The sequence below is a fragment of the Orycteropus afer genome, unplaced genomic scaffold (genome assembly GCF_000298275.1).
Source record: "Orycteropus afer afer isolate SDZICR_OR568_19922 unplaced genomic scaffold, OryAfe1.0 scaffold00130, whole genome shotgun sequence".
NCBI classification, from domain to species: Eukaryota; Metazoa; Chordata; class Mammalia; order Tubulidentata; family Orycteropodidae; genus Orycteropus; species Orycteropus afer.
In genome coordinates this window covers 2938957-2957306 of record NW_006921717.1, presented here as the reverse complement: position 1 = coordinate 2957306, position 18350 = coordinate 2938957, and the positions used below count along the sequence as shown (strand labels likewise).

Genomic DNA, 18350 nt, shown 5'->3' with positions numbered 1-18350 from the left:
ACCTAACCCGAGCCATATTTTCAGTCACCTCACATGCATGTGAGAGCTGGACAATGAATAAGGAAGACCAAAGGAGAGTTGAAGTCTTTGAATTATGGTGTTGGAAGAATACTGAGAATACCATGGACTACCAGAAGAAAGGGAGCTCTTGGTGGCGCAGTAACTAAGGCATTTGACTGCTAACCAGTAGGCTGGCGGTTCAAACCCATCAGCCACTCCTCGGAAGGAAGACTGGGCAATCTACTTCTGTAGAGATACCGCCTCGGAAACCCAAGGAGGGGTCGCTATGAGTCGGAATCCACTCGACCGCATTGAGTTTGGTTTGGCTTGTACCAGAAGAAAGAACAAATCTATCCATTCCATTCTATAGCATTCCAGGTGAGCTAAGAAAGAAGTGCAGCTGGAATGCTTTTCAGAAGCCAGAATGGTCAGTCTACCTCTCACCTACTGTGGTCATGTTGTTAGACAGAACCAGTCCCTGGAGGAGGACATATGCTTGGTAGACGGTCAGCGAAAAAGGAGAGGCCCCTCAAGGAGATGGGTCGACAACGTGGCTGCAATGATTAGCCTAAGCACAGCAAGGACTGTGAGGCTGGCCCAGGACCAGGCAGTGTTTCCTTCTGTTGTACATGGGGCCGCTATGAGTCAGAGCTGACTCCAAGGCACCTAACAACACTCAGTGCTCCACTGAAGTGGATACTGCCCCTACCTCCTCTCACAGATCAGGTGTTGCTACTACATGCCAACAGGACCCCAAGTGAGAGAGAACTGCCCCATGGGGCTTTCAAAGGCCAGTGAAAGGCAACTACTAAAGTTAATTCCAGTCCCAGCCTCGCTCCTGATTCACAGGAGGCCCAGCCAAGCCTCAGTTTCTCCCGCCGCCTCTCCGCCTGCCACACTGAGATCTCGTGTTAAGACCTCCGGAGCCGCACCACAGCCCTGACGTCAGAAGGCCTCGGGCTTTGCGGAGAAGTCCTGGCGGCAGGAGCGTGGGAAGCGGCTGCTGGGAACCTGCGCCTCGGGGCAGCCCCCGCCCCGCCCCTCGGCCTCGGTGGCCACGCCCCCAGCAGGGGTAGGCCGGGTCAGCGCTGCTCCTTTAAGGCAGCTAGCGGGCCGAGAGGAGCGCGTTTTCGGCCCCTCCGACGCCGCCGAGGTAGTTGCTTCACCTTTAAGGCGGCGCGGGGACTGCTGGGAAGGCCGGCGGGATGGAGGCTGTGGGACCGGCTCGCGGCTGCGGGTCTCGGTGAAGCGGGGAGGGAGCCGGAGTCGCAGCCGGAGGGGGGAGCCGGGCCGAGCGGGAGAGGCAGGTCGGCGCGGCCCGACAGGGCCAGGAAGGGGTCAGGCCTAGAGGGGCGGGGACTCGGGGCGGGCCTGGGGAAGGGGCGTCGTGGGCGCGGCCGGGGGGAGGGGGCCCGGCGGCGGGGAGGGGGCGCGGCCTTTTCCAGGGTGGGAGCGCCCCGTCCTCGAGGGAGGAGGAGGAGTCGTGGGCGCGGCCTGGACCCTCTAAGGAGGGTCTCCGCGGGGTCGACCTGCCCCAAGGGGGGGCTCAGTGGCTCAGCCGGCCTGCTGGGAGGGGGCTGCGGGAGGGACTGCGGCCCGGCGCTCTCGTCGGGAGTGACCCCCCAAGACCTCCACAAAACCGTCCCCTGGCGCGCCCTGTCCTGGAGACAGGAAGCCCGACACAGGGCGGCCTGAGTTGGTGGTCTGAGGCCGGATCCCAGTCTGGCCTCGCCGGCCGCACCGCATTGCGTCTCCCGGGCCGAGACGAGCCGGGCGCGCCCCCTGTAGGCGGAGCGCGGGCACGGTGTGGGCTGCCGGCCGGAGGTCTGGGCCACCCCCGGGGGACCCAGGCGTCTGGGGACAGCCGGTGTTTACTTAATCCGGGGCGGCTGGTGGTGTGGCCCCAGGCCCGGCGTCCGCCCGCCGCCCCCTCACCTTCGCAGGCGGCGCGGCCATGGCCACGATGGTGCTTCCGCGGGAGGAGAAGCTGAGCCAGGACGACATCGTGCTGGGCACCAAAGCCGTCATCCAGGGGCTGGAGACCCTGCGCGGGGAGCATCGTGCTCTACTCGCGCCCCTGGTCGCCCACGAGGCCGGTGAGACCGAGCCTGGCTCGCAGGAGCGCTGCGTCTTCCTGCGTCGCTCTCTAGAAGCCATAGAGCTGGGACTCGGGGAGGCCCAGGTAGGCAGCCTGGGGTGCTGAGACGGGAGGGGTCCAGCCTTCCATAGAGGAATCCCAGCGAGGGAAGAGCAGAACCAACTGTTCCTGAAGCCCGATTTGTTGGGTTAAAACAGAACAAAACAAAACACACACCCAAACCCACTGCAGTCCAGTTGGTTCTGACTCATAGCAACCCAACAGGACAGAGTAGAAGTGTGAGCCCTGTAAACATCTCTTGAAGTGAATGCTCTTTGGGGACCCCACCCCACCCCAGAAGTCCCTGATCACTCTCCAGCCCCCACTCAATGGCCCTCTTGTAGCTTCTCTGGCGTAGGGGAACACAAGGGACATCTTTAAGGAAACACTCCCCAGAATTCGTCATTCTTCTATTTATTCACTCCCAGATAAGCTATCAAGTGCTTACTGTGTGCCCGGCATGGCTAGTGCCAGGGCTACAGGCTCAACAAGATCCCTGGCCCTAGGAGTAGGAAGAGGGACAGAAACGTCCATTCACAAATAATTGTTACAGATTGTGGTAGATTCTAGGATGAAAAGAACAAAAGCATGTGTTAGCTATAGCAGGGGTCCTGGCCCATCGATTAGGCAGGACTTCTCTGAGGAAGTGACATTGAAACCAAGACCTAAAAGAAGGAACAAACTAGCCTCCCGAAATAGGAAGGGGAGAGGGTGCATGTGCAAAGGTCCTGAGGTAGGAAAGAGTGTCGAAGGGGTGGAGGAACTAGATTGAAAGACTTCCTTGTCTGGAGCTTCGTTCGTGAGGGAGAGGAGGGGAGAGGGACAGAAGAGGCCAGCGGAGAGGCAGGCAGGAGCCAGACCACCCTGCGTCTCGTTAGTTGGGTTTTTTCCTCTGGAGATCGGAAGCCTTCGGAGGATTTTACCGGGCAAAGGACAAGGTCTGGCTCAGGTCTGAAAAGCTCCCCGTGGCCAAGGTATAGAAAACGCACTATAGTGGGCCAGGAGTGGAAAGTGTTAGCATGGTCAGGAAGCCACTGCTGGAATTCAAGTGAAAGATGGAGGCTTGGACTAGTGAGGTGGCCATGGGGTGCAGAGAATGGGGCAAGTTCTAGCTGTTTTGGAGGTAGGCCCAAGAGGACCTGGGGAGGGAATAAGGGAGAGAGGGGGCCACGGCAGCTGCAATCCTGTGGTCTGAGCAGGGTAAGCCGCTGCCAGAGCCTGGCGGCGGGCCAGGAATGCTGTGTGGCCTTCAGTTGAGGCTGCGAGGACAGGCGGGTGAAATGCTGAAGGGTATACGGGTGTGCCAGGAGTTAGGAGTCTGGGGGAAGAGTCTTTCTTAGCCGCCGCCTGGCTCTGCGATTCCTGGCCTTGGTTCTGTCATCTTGGTTTTCTTGCCTTTAAAATAGTCGAGCCATCTGCTGTGTGTACTTCTGGGCTGTTCAGGGAATGTTTGTAAAAGCTAGTGGTGGTGGAAACACCTGTCATTAGGCATTTTGCTAACCAACCAGAAAGCGCATGGGCCAGACTGGCCCTCAGGAAGGCCTGTCTCGTTCACCCTGCATCTCAGCCACTTGGCTCTCAGGTGCCAGGTGGACACACAAGGGGCCCCACCCAGGGTGCACAGGCACAGATGGGGAACAAGGTGCTGGAGGGGGTGGGGAGCCGGGTGTAAGCTGGGGCAGAGCTGGAAGGCAGGTAGAGGAAGGAGGGAAGGCCGAGAGGGTGGAGCCCACACCTGGGCCTCCCCGCCGGAAGCACCTGGAGGCTCTGGGAAGGAGTGACTCAGGCTGGGGACAGGGCCGGGCCCTGAGTTGGAGGCCCCTGGGTCTCTTTACCTGGCCCTGTGCTTCCACAGACCGTCCGAGGGTCAGGACTTTCACCCCTCCCCTCCCTGGGAGCTGGAGAAGGATGGGGGCCTGGACCCTTGGGGCAGAACTCAGGATGGGGGCTTCGGGAAAGCACTCGCCCTGGGGCCGGGTCACAGGGGAAGCCTTCCAGTTCCCCGCTGGGTAAGAGGTGGGCTAGAGGATGTGGTTGCAGGGGCACCCCCAGGTCGGAGTAAAGGCGGAGTTCGCCAGCCTGTGGAGAGCCCAGCAGCCCAGCGAGCCCACCTCCTGCTCAGAACGCGCTGCCCAGGGAGGAACTGCGCCATCCATGCAGACGCAGAGCTGAGACCCTGGAGGGGACGGACTTGGCCAGAGTCCGGCAGGGCCAGACTAGGAACCCAGGGCTGCTGACTCCGGAAGGAAGGGGTTGGGGGCCCCAGGCCTCCTGGGCTCAGGCCTTGAACTGCGGGTTTGGTGGGAGCTGTCGGGGCAACTCCCCACAGGCAGGGCTGGAGGCCCCCTGCTGGGGGGTGGCCAGGGCGCCCACCCTCGTCCCGCCGGCCACCGCAGGTGATCCTGGCGCTGTCGAACCACCTGGGGGCGGTGGAGTCGGAGAAGCAGAAGCTGCGGGCGCAGGTGCGGCGCCTGGTGCAGGAGAACCAGTGGCTGCGCGAGGAGCTGGCGGGGACGCAGCAGAAGCTGCAGCGCAGCGAGCAGGCCGTGGCCCAGCTGGAGGAGGAGAAGCAGCACCTGCTGTTCATGAGCCAGATGCGCAAGCTGGACGAGGACGCCTCCCCCAGCGTGAGCCCCGCCCCGCCGCCGCCTCGGGTGCTGGGGGGCGCGCGCCGCCCTGACGCTGGCCCCGTCTCTCCTCAGGAGGAGAAGGCGGACGTCCCCAAAGACTCCCTGGACGACCTGTTTCCCAGTGAGGATGAGCAGAACCCAGGTGCCGAGGGGCAGTTTGTTCTGGGGCGTAGGAAAGGGAGGGCTGTGTGAGCTCCTGGCCCTGAGGCCTAGGAGGGCCCAAGAAGCGGGGCCCGAGTGGCCACCGTGCCCTTCCCTGCCTCGGAAGAAGAGAGAGCTGCTGAGCGGGGACCATCTTGCTTTGAGCATGCCCTGCTGCCTTTACTCTGCAGGCGAGGAAGCTGGGCTCAGGTTAGGGGGCTGCTGTAGGACATGCAGCTCGAGGTGTTGGAGCTGAGACTCTAAACTCACTCTGTGGCCGCCCTGCAGGTGGGCAGGGCTGGGGTGAGGACACCCCCGTACAGAGGGGGAAGCCAAGGCAGAGTGCTTCGGGAATTGCTCAGGGCCACCTGTTCAGCCCGGCCTGTGGGCAGGCGGCACACCTGACCACCTGCCCTTGGGCCTGCAGCCCCCAGCCCTGGCGGAGGGGACGTGGCCGCCCAGCACGGAGGGTACGAGATCCCTGCACGGCTGCGCACCCTGCACAACCTGGTGATCCAGTACGCCTCGCAGGGCCGCTACGAGGTGGCCGTGCCACTCTGCAAGCAGGCGCTCGAGGACTTGGAGAAGACGTCGGGCCACGACCATCCTGACGTGGCCACCATGCTGAACATCCTGGCACTGGTGTATCGGTGAGTCACCAGCCCTCAGGGCAGAGGTTACACCCCAGGAGTCTGGGCCCACAGGGAGCCGGGGCCTGAGCGGCCTGGGGTTCTAGACCACAGCTCGGTCTGGTGGAGGGGAAAGCTTGGACATCACTGGGGGGGCGATGACAGCCTGTGAGGACTCGGGGACACAAGTGTCATTACAGCTTCTCCGGGCCTCCAGAGGGGTCTTTGGTGACTGACGTGTCCTCCCCGAGCGGGGTGGGAGAGGTTTCCCTGCAGCGAGCAGCCTGAGCAGAGGTTCAGGGATGGAAACAGGGCACTCGAGGGGTGGCAGGACTTCCTCGGGCTGGGCATGAGGCAGTGAGGCCAAGGCCCCCAGTGTCTGGAGCCCACCCTACCCTGGTGCCCTGACTTAGGAGGGAGGGCTTGACTGACCAGCTCCTCCCCCCACACCCATGTCCGTTCATCGGTAAGTACGTGAGTGACCACAGGGGTCATGGGCCACTGGACAGGGGCCTGGGGCTGGAGGAAGCCCTCACCGCGCCCCCACCTGCTCCCAGGGATCAGAACAAGTACAAGGAGGCTGCCCACCTGCTCAACGACGCCCTGGCCATCCGGGAGAAGACGCTGGGCAAGGACCACCCAGCTGTGAGTGGGCGTCGGCTGGGCGGTGGGGCAGCCCCCCGGCCCCAGCACCCCTGCCAAGCCAGGCCCCAGGCCATGCAGCCTCCACTCTCCCCCCTACCCAGGTGGCCGCAACGCTCAACAACCTGGCGGTTCTGTACGGCAAACGGGGCAAGTTCAAGGAGGCCGAGCCGCTGTGCAAGCGGGCGCTGGAGATCCGGGAGAAGGTGGGGGCAGGAGGGCTGGGCACGGCAGGGGCTGGGCTGGCCCTGCTGGGCCGCTGGTCCCCCGAGCCCAGCCCTGCTCCCATCCCAGGTCCTGGGCAAGTTCCACCCCGATGTGGCCAAGCAGCTGAGCAACCTAGCCCTGCTGTGCCAGAACCAGGGCAAGGCGGAGGAGGTGGAGTTCTACTACCGGCGGGCCCTGGAGATCTACGCTGCCCGCCTTGGGCCAGACGACCCCAATGTGGCGAAGACCAAGAACAACTTGGTGCCCGGGGGCGCGGGGCAGGGCGGGCGGGAGGGACACTGGCTCCCTGCATCCTGCTCACCCGCTGGGCCCGTCCCAGGCTTCCTGCTACCTGAAACAGGGCAAGTACCAAGACGCCGAGACCCTGTATAAGGAGATCCTCACACGCGCACACGAGAGGGAGTTCGGCTCCGTGAACGGTGAGCCCTGGCCACCAGCACCTAGCCTCCTGGGGGGTGTTCACAGGCACACACACGGACAACTCACGTGGGAGCACACACACAATGCACACGCCTGGACACACATAACACAGCCCACGTGAGCACACACAGAGCTCACACACAGACAACTCCCGTGGGAGCACACACATAACGCACACATGCCTGAACACACATAACAGCCCACGTGAGCGCACACACAGCTCACACACACATAACGCACACGTCGGAACACACATACCACAGCCCACGTGAGCACACACAGACAATTCACGTGGGAGTACACACAGCTTACACAAACACAGCTCATGTGGGAGCACACACAACTCACATGGGAATGCACACAGCTCACACAACTCGTGGGAACACACATAACTCACATGGGAGCATACAGCTCACACATGCAGAACTCACGTGCAAGCACACAGCTCACACAGCTCACGGAGCTCACACACAACTCACGTGGGAGCGCGCACACACACCTCACATGCGAGAACACACACACCTCACATGGGCGCAATCGCAGGGCTCGCATGTGCCTGGACACATGTAACACAGCCCACATGAGCAAGCGCAGGGCTCACACGGCCTCCAGGCCCTGCCGTACCGCCCGCACTGCACACCCCACACACTCGACCCAGAGTCTTTCCCCTTCCCCACCGTACCACACCTGCCCACCTTGAGGGCTCAGTCCCAGTGTCCCCCATCAGGAAAGACATCCTCTGACCCTGCCAGTCATTTTCTGCTCTGGGGTCCCTTGGACTCTGGCCCATTATGCACATCGCAGGCTGTCGGCCAGAGGTGTGCAGGGTCTGTGCCCCCGTCTGCCCCACACCCAACAGTGAACCCCTGAGCGCAGGCCTGTGCTCTGCTCATCTCTGCGCCCAGAGGAAACCTGAGAAGGTGCGGAGTCTGTTTCTTCTCATTCAACTGAGCCCTCACCCAGCCCTTCCTGGTGCCCCCAATGCCCCAGATCCCAGTACATGTCCCACAGGAGAGGCTCTCTAAGAGGCTGGTGACAGCCCTATTCTTCTCCCAGGGGACAATAAGCCCATCTGGATGCACGCAGAGGAACGGGAGGAGAGTAAGGTAGCTGAGGGGCAGGGGGTGGGGGGGTGAAGGGGCCCAGGTGCATGGAGCAGAGTGCCTTCCCCCCGTCTTGCCTGTTCTCCCCAGGATAAACGCCGGGACAGCACCCCCTATGGGGAATACGGCAGCTGGTACAAGGCCTGCAAAGTAGACAGGTGAGTAGCCGGGCAGGTAACAGGGCTAGCAGCCTGGGTGGGGGCTATATCCACACCCAGAATAGACCCCTCTTCCCTGCCAGCCCATCTGGCAAGGCCAGGTTAAGGCCCCAGGAGTGTGCTGCCCTCGGGACAGCCTGCTGCTCTCCCTTCTGTGTGTCTCAGCTCTTTGGCCCAGTGGCAGCATCCCTCCAGGGCTCTGGGGCCAAGTCTAACCTGGAGGTGATTCCCCCAAGCTAGAAGGCCAGGAGGCCCGGCACAGGGCTGGACACACAGGAGGGGCTCAGAGTGCAGCTGTCCTGACAGTTCTGCAGGGCCCTCCCGTGGGCCGGGTGCTCACTGTTGTTACCTGCCGTCGAGTCGGACCCAACTCATAGCGACCCCTCCTTGGGTTTCTGAAGCAGTTATCACTACAGAAGTAGATTGCCCCACCTTCCTTGCGAGGAGTGGCTGGTGGGTTTGAACCGCCAGCCTTCCGGTTAGCAATCAAATGCCATAGGCACTATGCCACCAGAGCTCTTGGGTGCCCACTAGGTCCTGGGGAACATCAAGGTTTACGTCCTGTCTCACCCACAGCCCCACAGTCAACACGACCCTACGCAGCTTGGGGGCCCTATACCGGCGCCAGGGCAAGCTGGAAGCCGCGCACACGCTGGAAGACTGTGCCAGCCGCAGCCGCAAGCAGGTGGGGGGTCATGCCTAGGGGTGTGGCAGGGACCTGTGTGGCCTCGTGTGTGACCCACACAGGCCTGCTGCTCCTGTCCCACCCTTAGGGCCTGGACCCTGCCAGTCAGACTAAAGTGGTGGAGCTGCTCAAAGATAACAGTGGGAGGCGCGGAGGCCGCAGCAGCAGCCGCAGCCGAGAGGTGGCTGGGGGGGCCGGGCTTCGCGCCGAGCCTGACCCGGAAGACGGGGGGCCCGCACCCGAGTGGAGCGGGGTGAGTGCCCACCCGGCCAGGGTGATGATGGAGCTGGGTGGTTGCAGGCGGTGTGGCACCGTGGGGCCCACAAACCTGTCCCCCGCAGGATGGCAGCGGCTCGTTGCGACGCAGCGGCTCCTTCGGGAAGCTGCGGGACGCCCTGAGGCGCAGCAGTGAGATGCTGGTGAAGAAGCTGCAGGGAGGTGGCCCCCAGGAGCCCCCTAATCCCAGGTGAGCCCCCAGCTAGGGGGAGCCCCTCCAAAAACCCAGCCAGCACCCGCCAAGCCCAGACAAGTCCTGAGCCAGAGTGAGTCCCACTGACCCTCCACCCACCGAGTCTGCCCCCTGCCGGCGTCCCAAGTCCCGATCCAGCCCCTCCCCCACTTTCCCAGTTGCGCTCTGGGCCAACCCACAGTCCTTTTCCCTAGGATGAAGCGGGCCAGCTCCCTCAACTTCCTCAACAAGAGTACGGAGGAGCCAGTCCAGGTAGGGCCAGCAGGGCCCCCGGCACTGGGGCCCCAAGGACCACGGCTGCACGTCTCCGCGTTCCTACCACAGGTCACTCAGGCTGTAGGCCCCCCTCCTTCCAAGCATGCCCTTGCCCAGCAGCACTGTCTCCATCCTGGCTTTGGGACGGACGGGGGGAGGCAGGTGAGGGAAGTCCAGTACGGCCCTGGGCTGGCGCTGTGAGCCACCGATGGCGGGACCATCACTGTGGAGGCGCCGGCCCGGGTACCAGCACATGGGGCCTCGCCTCTGCCTGTGACCTGGGGCCTGGCTGGGTGGCCCCTTCAGGTCAGGGCAGCGCAGACAGGCACCAGCGTGGCCTGAGTTACTGCCCGGTCCACCCACAGCCTGGAGGAGCCGGCCTCTCTGACAGTCGCACCCTGAGCTCCAGCTCCACGGACCTCTCCCGGAGAAGCTCCCTGGTGGGCTAACGCTGAAGGGGCAGCGGGTGGAGCCTCCACAGGCACTGCCCCCAGCCCTGCGCATGGGCCTGCTGCTTGCCCCGCCCATCTCTCCCAAGGACCCCTGTCTTTTCTGTTGAATCTCAGGGTAACCACCTCCGTCATCTCAGCCTGAGCCCTGGAGGCTGGGCCTGCCCACCCCAGCCCCACCTATTTATTCCTGTCAGCGGGGGCCCTCTCCCCCAGCCTGCAGGGCCACGGGGAGGGGCTGCCCGGGTCTCAAAGCAGAGACTCGCACAGCCGCCTTCTCCAGACCCCAGAGCTAAGACCGCCAAGCCCTTGCAGTCCCTTGAGCACCCTGCCTCCCCCGGCCGTTGCTTCTGTATATAGAGAAATAAGTTATTGGCCGCCCCGCCCCAGTCCACGGTACTTCCCGGGCACCCCCTCCTTCTCTAGTGGTACCGCCCAGGCCTTAATCACCCCCGCCTCCCGTTCCTTGCGGTGGTATCTCCAGCTGGGTGGGGGGACGGTGCCTCCCTAAAGGATCCCTGGGCCTTCCTGCGGGCCGGGTCTCAGAGGCCGCGCCTCCTCCGCCATCGCCCGGAACCCATCCCGGAGGACCCCTCTGCGTCGTCCTCCCACCGCCGGGCGTTGCCTCGCATCCCTGCCTTATGCATTGCCCCTCCCGCCCGGCCCGGCCCCGCCCAGGCAGGCCTGACTCCGCCCCGGGCCCCGCCCTGCGAGCCTTCTTGCCTCGCCCCTTCGCAGCCTGCAGCTTCTCGCGACGGGCAGTCATAGCCCCAGCGGCAGGAGGGGCTGCCCCGGTCGGGGATGAGGCGGTCGCTCTCTTCAGATGTTGCTGTAGAAATAAAGATGGTTTGAATCTGAGCTGGGTTTGTCTGGGGGCGGAGACCGAGGAGTGAAGAGAGGTCGTGCAATTGGCGAGTGTGTGCGTGTCGGTCACGTCCGGCACCCGGGCAGCGAGCGCCCAGATTATTGGGGCGGGGGTACAAGTTCCGAATCCGGAAGTCCCCCGAGAAGAGTCGGGTGTTCTTCCAACAGCCTTCGCCTCGGAAGTTCTAGAGAGAGCACACTTTGAGTTCTGCTTCTTCCCAAACTGTTTGACCTTGAGCAAATTCTCTGAGCTTCGGTATTTTCCATCTATAAAACGTGGGTGATGACACTTTTCTTCCTGGGGCTGCGCTATAAATTTAGGAGTTCGGAGAACTCTAGGTGAATGAACATCGTCTTTTATTAGCACCCACCTCATCTAATGGTCACTCCCTGGGAGCTGGGCGGATAGGCCCAGGTCACGCCTGGGCCAGACAAATGTGTAAAAGGAGGGTGACCCCAGCCCCGGACATAAATTTTAAGCACCGCGTCGCCAGCAGGTTCGCTAGCGCCGACCTCAAAAGCCAGGTAGGTCTAAGGAGCGAACTACAAGCCCCAGAAGGCAGTGCGCCGACGGTGGCGGGAGTGTGCTGGGAGGTGCGGCTTCTGCTGTTTACGCCTGCGCAGCCGGGGTGAGTGGGATAATTTGGAAGACTACAAGTTCCGAGAAGCAGCGTGGCGAAGCCCCAGTTGAAAGTATCTGCGCCTGCGCGTCGCAGGCGGGGCCTCTGGGGCGGAGCGGCCACCATCTTGGAACGGGAGGCGGAGCAGAGCCGACTGAGAGCGACCGAGCGGGCCGCCGCCGCCGCCATGAACCCCGAATAGTGAGTGAGCCCCGCCCGCGCCGTTTGGCGCAGCCTCGATCCTGAGTACGGGGCTGTACGCTTACTGGGGTTGTCCGGCCCGGGTCAGGCAGGACTGCGCGGCGCCCCCACATCCGGGTCTCTCTTCCGCTGACTCCCCCCCATCACATCCGGGTCCTGCCCCTCCCCCCGGGGGGCCTTGGCCCCCAGCTTGACACCCCGGGTCCTCTCACTCTGTATCTAGAGGCAGCGACCCCCGAGGGCTTCTACTTGGGGCCCGAGTCACCGACCCTACAAGGCCTTGACGGTCAGGTGACCTCGCAGCCCTGATCGCTCCTGGCCTCAGTTTCCCCACTTGCTGCTTGAAGGTGTCCGAGGCCTTGGGGCGGACGACGGTCCCGGAGTTTGGAGCCTGTCATCATAGTGTGTGGTCTCCAGTATAAACTCGGGCCCTAAGATTCCTCCGCTTTGCCGGGAGCCTGGGCTGATCGAACGCGGGAAGCCTCGAGGCGCGGGCCGCGTCTCCCGCAGGTCCTTCGCCCCGGGGTTGCCGCCTCGCCCCTCGGTGGGGTGCGCTGCTCAGGCGGTCGGTCCCCGCCGCCCTCCTCTCTCTCGTTCGCGCGGGCCCCTCGCCGCCATCGGCACACCCCTCCCTTTCACTCTAACCCTGAAGTTGAGAGGAATCCCCGCAAAGGGTGAGCTTCTCTGCTCCTCGCCAACTCTCCCGGCTTCTCAGTCACTCCTCTCGGGGGCAGCTGGCCCACATCCTGTGGCCTGGCTTCTCGCTGACAGTTTCCCCCAAGTCCTGGTTATCGCCTTCCTCTTCTGCCACTTCCTTCTCCCCCTCCGGATCCAGGCCGCAGGCTTTCTTGGGAAGGGTGACGCTCTGAGCTGGGTTATAGGGGGGAACAGAGAAGGGAACCTGCAGGCTGGCAGACTGTGGGGTCTGACAGATCTCGTTTCCCGTGTGTAGTTAACAGCCACGGGTCCTGGGGCGACGCTTCCCTTCTGAGCTGGGGTTTGCTTGTGAGGTGGGAGTAACGGCACCCCTTCACTGCACTGTCCTGAGGGTTTGATGAGATGGTGCTTTTGCAGGACTTAGCACAGGACCAGGCAGAGTAGGAACTCAGACAGTTGGCTGCGGTTGCCGTGGTCACCCGTTGCGCCTCCTGCTCTTTAGGTAGTTGGTCATCTAGCAGGTTCTGGACTGGGCTCTCACTTCCAAGGCTGGGGCCTCCCCTGCCAAGCTAGGCACCCCACAGGGCAGGTAGTGGGGGTCCTCTAAAGAGCCCCATTTGTGTCCAACCACAGAGTGTCAGCAATCAGAGTAGGACGTCCAGCTCTGTCCCCTCCTTGTGATCGTGGGCAAGTCTCGTCCCGCTCTGTCTTGGGTTCCTTCTCTGTGAAGTGAGATTTGGCTTGAGCAAGCTGAGAGCCTTTGGGGTAGCTATGCTTTGTGGGGGACTGGAGGAAGGGTCTGGTGGGCACCCTAGCTCTCCACACCGAGGCAGGCCTCCCAGTGTTGTTCTAGCGCGAGTCCAGGACCATGGTAGGTGCTCCCTGCCTGCCTTCACGCCTTCCGGTCCTCTCTTTCCAGTGACTACCTGTTTAAGCTGCTTTTGATCGGTGACTCGGGCGTGGGCAAGTCATGCCTGCTCCTGCGGTTTGCTGTGAGTAAGAAGCGTCCCATGCCATCCATCTGGGGTCCTGGCTGGCCGGCTGCGGGGAGAAAGGGGCACCCCAGACCACAGTAGTTGCAAGACCTTAGGGACCAAAGATGCATTGCAGGATCCATTGGCAACACACCTGACTGAGCAAGGTGGTGGTGGGGCTGGCCCAGTGGGGTGCTGAGAGCAGGGGCTTAGCAGTTAGGCGCTCCGCTGGGGCGGGGAGCTGGAGGGAGGTTTCCCAAATGGGCCCCCAGGCTGTTCATCGTCCCTGCCCTTTCAGGATGACACGTACACAGAGAGCTACATCAGCACCATTGGCGTGGACTTCAAGATCCGAACTATCGAGTTGGACGGCAAAACCATCAAACTTCAAATCGTGAGTGGTGCTCTTCCCAGAACCCCCCAGCACAGAGGCAGCCTCCCTGGGAGGGGAGCGGGGCTCTGGGTGTGCAGCGAGGCTCACCTGCTTCTCCCTCCTGCTGTTTCAACAGTGGGACACAGCTGGTCAGGAGCGGTTCCGGACGATCACTTCCAGCTACTATCGGGGAGCCCATGGCATCATCGTGGTCTATGATGTCACTGACCAGGTACTCCTGGCCTCGCCGCCCCCAGCCTCGCTCCCGACTCTGCTCTCTGGCCCGGGTTCTGTTTCCGTTGCTGCCCGGAGAGGGACTGGACTTGTCTCATGAGGAGGGAAACAGCTGCAGGAACAGACCCTCCTAGGTCCTCCTGCCCTGAGCGTGACACGTCATTCTAGACCTTCTGGCCCCTGTGCTTTGTGGAGGTTTAGTCAGCTGGTTGGCCTCCTGTGCAGGGCTTTCTGTGTGGAGCACACTGTGGAGAAGCCGTTGGAGGGCTTAGACAGGAAGTGAGGGCGCCCTGGGCTCGGCCCTGTATGAGCAGAGGCCTGGGAGCATTGGAGCCCTATGGCGGCTGCCTCAGTCATTGGTGGTGGTGGCTGCCACCGCCGTGGTAACCCACAAACGCTCCTCCCACAGCTTCAGGTTTCCAGAACGTGTCACCATCCTTGTGCCATTTGGCTCTCATGACTTCCCAAAGAAGTCCACGTCAGTTTCCCATTTTATAGATCAGAATGTGGGTAGGGAGGAGACTTTCTGAGGGTCCCACCGCTCGTTGAATGGCAGAGGTGGGAAGCCAAGGCCTTCACCTCCACACACTGTGTTCCTTCTCCCGAACTGGTTGCTTACCTGAGGCCTGGCCCTGGGGACATGGAGTTGCTTCATCAGCTCCGAGCCAGGTGGGGTGGCCCTGCAGGCTCACTGGGGACCCGTGAGGCCAGCTCCCTCCTGGCCCCCCAGCTCTGGCCGTGCTGTGGCTGACACGTTGCTCAGGACCTTCTGACTGCCGAGTCAGTGACCTCACGTCAGTCAGCATCCTGTCTGACCTCTGGGGCTTTAAATTCCTCTTTTCCTCTCTTCTCTCTCCTTGAAGAACGTGCCGTCCTCGGCTCCCCGGCCTACCGTGCCCACCTTGTCAGTGTTCTTTCCCAGCCCACCCTGCAGCACTCCCCATGACCCTATCATCTGTGCCACCATCTCACAGCGGTTGCAGCCGCTGTCCTGCTTTGGGCTCCCGGCCTGTGTGTGTTCTTCCTGCTTCTAAACAGCCCTTCCTTAGCAGGGCACTCTGTGTCACACACTGTTCTGGGCTTTCCTGTATTTATTCAGCTGAATGCTCACTGGTGGGGTCCCCACTGTCCCGTGGAGGCAGCACACTTGGAGAAGTCGTAAGAAACCTGCCCATGGTCTCTGAGCAGCATTTGAATCTCAACTTGTCCTGCCCACAGAGCCTCTGCTGAGCCCCAGGCCATCCTCAGAACTCGGCAGGTCCAGCACCCATCTCCCCATCCCCTGAACCGCCCCTGTAGCCCCGCCTTTGTAACAGAGTTCCTGTCTTCCTGCCTCCCCTCCTCCATCCAGTCGGTCCCACATCCCTTCATCCTGTCACTGTTCTCTCTCCCATCCGTCCCTCGTGATAATAGCCGTGATGAGGATAATAGCAGCCCCTGCTAATTGAGCACTTGTTGGGAGACAGGCTGTGTTCATTGTCTCAGGCTCCAACAGCCCTGCTGGAGGGACCATTTCATAGAGGGAGGAAAGCAGCTCAGAGAGGCTGGTCATGCAGTAAAGGACCGAGCCAGGCCCTAACCCCAGGACGGTTGCCTTAAATCCTGTGCTCATCCCTGCCTCGCTCCCCAGCTCAGGCAGCATCGTCTTTTCCCTGGATTCTCCCAGCTGCCTCCCTGCCTGGTCTCCGTCTTTTTGCCAGTCTGATGGGGCCCCACACTCCTGCCAGGACTGCCCTGAAGCACAGGTGTAGTGTGCCTGCCCCCCTTCTTGGGAAAGCCACTACGGCTGTTGGTGTCCATGGACTCAGGACAACGCGGTCCTTTGGGATCTGGTCCACTGCTCCCAGGATACCTGTCTCCCTCCTAGGCAGGGTCTCTCCTGCACGGACCGTCCCCTTCCCTCTAGCACTGTAGGACTCTGGTTCTTCCTGGTCGTTGCTGTCTGTCCCCTCGCCCCCTGCATCCCCTCAGACCTGTCTCTTCTGACGCCGCCGTTGGCTCCCCACGTGTGGTTAGGTCTTTCCTGTGTCTCAGGGAGGGACAGAGTAGCTGCAGGCAGGTGGCGCTTTGTTGCCCTGGCTTTTGGGGTCAAAGGAAGGTGGGGTAGAATGCTAAGCCTGAGGAGAGGAAGGAGGGGCTTCCTCTGGGTCCCTGAGCCCAGCTCTGCTGCTGCTCAGGGGCCCGGGACACCCACTGCCCCTCAAAGAAGCCCCTGTTCTCGGGGCCTGGGTGGGAGTGGGAACAGGGTGACTTTCGGCCGCCTCCCCAGGAATCCTACGCCAACGTGAAGCAGTGGCTGCAGGAGATTGACCGCTACGCCAGCGAGAACGTCAACAAGCTCTTGGTGGGTAACAAGAGCGACCTGACCACCAAGAAAGTGGTGGACAACACCACGGCCAAGGTGAGCAGGGCCCGGCCGGGGCGGCGGGCTGGGCCTGCGACCTCCTCTCTGCTACCCTTCTCCTCTCGCCTCTCTCCTCGGCAGGAGTTTGCAGACTCCCTGGGCATCCCCTTCCTGGAGACGAGCGCCAAGAATGCTACCAATGTCGAGCAGGCGTTCATGACCATGGCCGCTGAGATCAAAAAGCGGATGGGGCCTGGGGCAGCCTCGGGCGGGGAGCGGCCCAACCTCACGATCGACAGCACCCCTGTGAAGCCGGCCGGCGGCGGCTGTTGCTAGGAGGGGCGCGTCGGGTGGGGCAGGAGGGGCGCCTCCGGTGATGCCCTTGAGGGGGCAGGAGATGCCTCCCCCTTCCTCTCCCTCTCTGGGGCATTTGAGTCTATGGCTTTGGGGTGTCCTGGGCTCCCCATCTCCCTCTGGCCCATCTGCCTGCGGCCCTGAGCCCTGGTTCTGTCAGGGCCCCCAAAGGAGGACCTCCAGGGCCTGTCATGGGGTGGGGCCTCGCTGTGCTGCTGCCTCTATAGGTAACTTTAAAGACCCCCACACGTACCTTTCCCTGGGATGAGGGCCCCTCCATCAGTCTGTCTGTCTGTCCCACTCCCCTGTGTGCTGCAGCGGGCCTCTCTCCTTGCTCTTCTCCCCACCTCCCTGCCAAGAGCTGAGGGACGGCCTGCCTTCTACCGCCCTGGCTGCAGTCTGTGCCCAGGGCCGCCAGTGGGGCCAGGGGACCTGGGATCCAGGGCCCAGAGCCAGACCTCGGGACAGGCGTGGGGCCACGGGGCTGGCGGCCTACCCTGACCTCCCTCCCCTCCGCCTCCCTCCGTCATCCCTCCCACACAGCCCTGCCGTCCAGCTGTGGCGGCCAGGCACAGCCAAGGTAGGTGGGTGGGCAGCCGTGCTGGGCCTGTGTCTTGAGCCTGGAGGGAGCTTGCTCCCGCCGCCCTCTGCCCTGCCAGAGCCGGGCCCGTGTGCCGCCTGCCTGCCGGGCCCCTTTGTCCGCAAGGCAAGCCAAGGCAGAAGGCCCACCGTGCCAGAGGCTGAGCGCCAGCCTTAACCCTCGCCCTGCCAGCCCCTCCACCCTTCCCCAGAGGCAGTACCTCTGGGTACCCGCCCCGCCCTGGGAGCCTGCAGGATAGACCCCCACCCTGCACTCCTCCTCTGGGGACAGTGGGAATGTGTGCGCCACCAGAGCTGGGGCTCCGGAGCCCCCTCCCCACCCAGGGTCCCGGGTCCCAGCTCCCTGCCCCCGGCACAGCTGCTTGCTGCAGAAAAACCAACCTTGATCTCTACCTAAGAAGCCATGTCCCTGTGCTGTCTCTTGCCTGTCCCACTCATGCCCTGCCCTCCAGCTTGTATTTAAGTCCCTGGGCTGCCCCTCGGGGTGCCCCCCATTCCTAGGTTCCCCTCTGGTGTCATGTCAGGCATTTTGCAAGGAAAAACCACTTGGGGAAAGACGGAAAAGGACAAAAATCAATAAATCTCACTGGCCTTCGGGTGAGCCGAGGGTTTTTGCAAGGAAGTTGCTGGTGGCTGCGTGTGGTCTGTGCCCGCCTTGGGCTGGAAGGATGGGGTTGGGGCCTAGACAGGGCACATAAGGGTTTTAGTTTGGGCTCCATTGCCCGGGGTTGCTGTGGGAAGCCCTTGACCCACTTACTGGGGCCAGCAGAGTTTTCTGCTGCTGTGGTCTGTCCCCACGGGCCCAGCACGGTTCTGAGAGGGAGGCAGGCAGGCGGCCATCAATGACTTCAGGTGAGCCGCCCCGGCACCCAGACAGCCACATACCCGTGCAGTCAGGGGTCCCCCACCCTGTCTGGGCCGGGCCCCCTGGTTTATCGCCCTCAGCTGACTTGGCTCAGCGCAGGCCAGCTGTCAGTGTGCCCTGGACGGTGACAAGTGCTTCCCGCTCGGCCTTTTGTCGCCCCGGGCCCCGGTGACGGGGTGGGGGAGGCCGGGGTGTGCCCGGCCCGTGGACAGCAGTGTGGCCGCGGTGCGCTCGTCTGTGCCGGGAGGGGCTGGCCGGGGCCGTGCGTGGGTCCCGCACCGCGTCCGCGTGGTCCTGCGGGCCGGGCCGGGAACCAGG

The 18350-nt window shown here is 62.8% G+C and overlaps 2 protein-coding genes across 2 annotated transcripts; both read left to right on the top strand.

Moving 5' to 3' along the window:
• The first annotated feature begins 1954 nt into the window (after positions 1-1954).
• On the top strand, positions 1955-9946 carry KLC2 (kinesin light chain 2). The gene is made up of 15 exons (XM_007944744.2): positions 1955-2182; positions 4534-4764; positions 4840-4909; positions 5336-5558; positions 6095-6182; positions 6284-6385; positions 6474-6647; positions 6727-6826; positions 7884-7933; positions 8021-8088; positions 8665-8773; positions 8862-9026; positions 9115-9239; positions 9437-9494; positions 9863-9946. The coding sequence occupies exons 1-15, from the start codon at positions 1955-1957 to the stop codon at positions 9944-9946; spliced, it is 1875 nt and encodes a 624-aa protein (XP_007942935.1).
• A 1671-nt stretch (positions 9947-11617) lies between these two features.
• On the top strand, positions 11618-16549 carry RAB1B (RAB1B, member RAS oncogene family). The gene is made up of 6 exons (XM_007944742.2): positions 11618-11631; positions 13208-13280; positions 13561-13656; positions 13772-13867; positions 16139-16270; positions 16355-16549. Exons 1-6 carry the CDS (start codon positions 11618-11620, stop codon positions 16547-16549), a joined length of 606 nt encoding a protein of 201 aa, XP_007942933.1.
• Positions 16550-18350: the final 1801 nt, after the last annotated feature.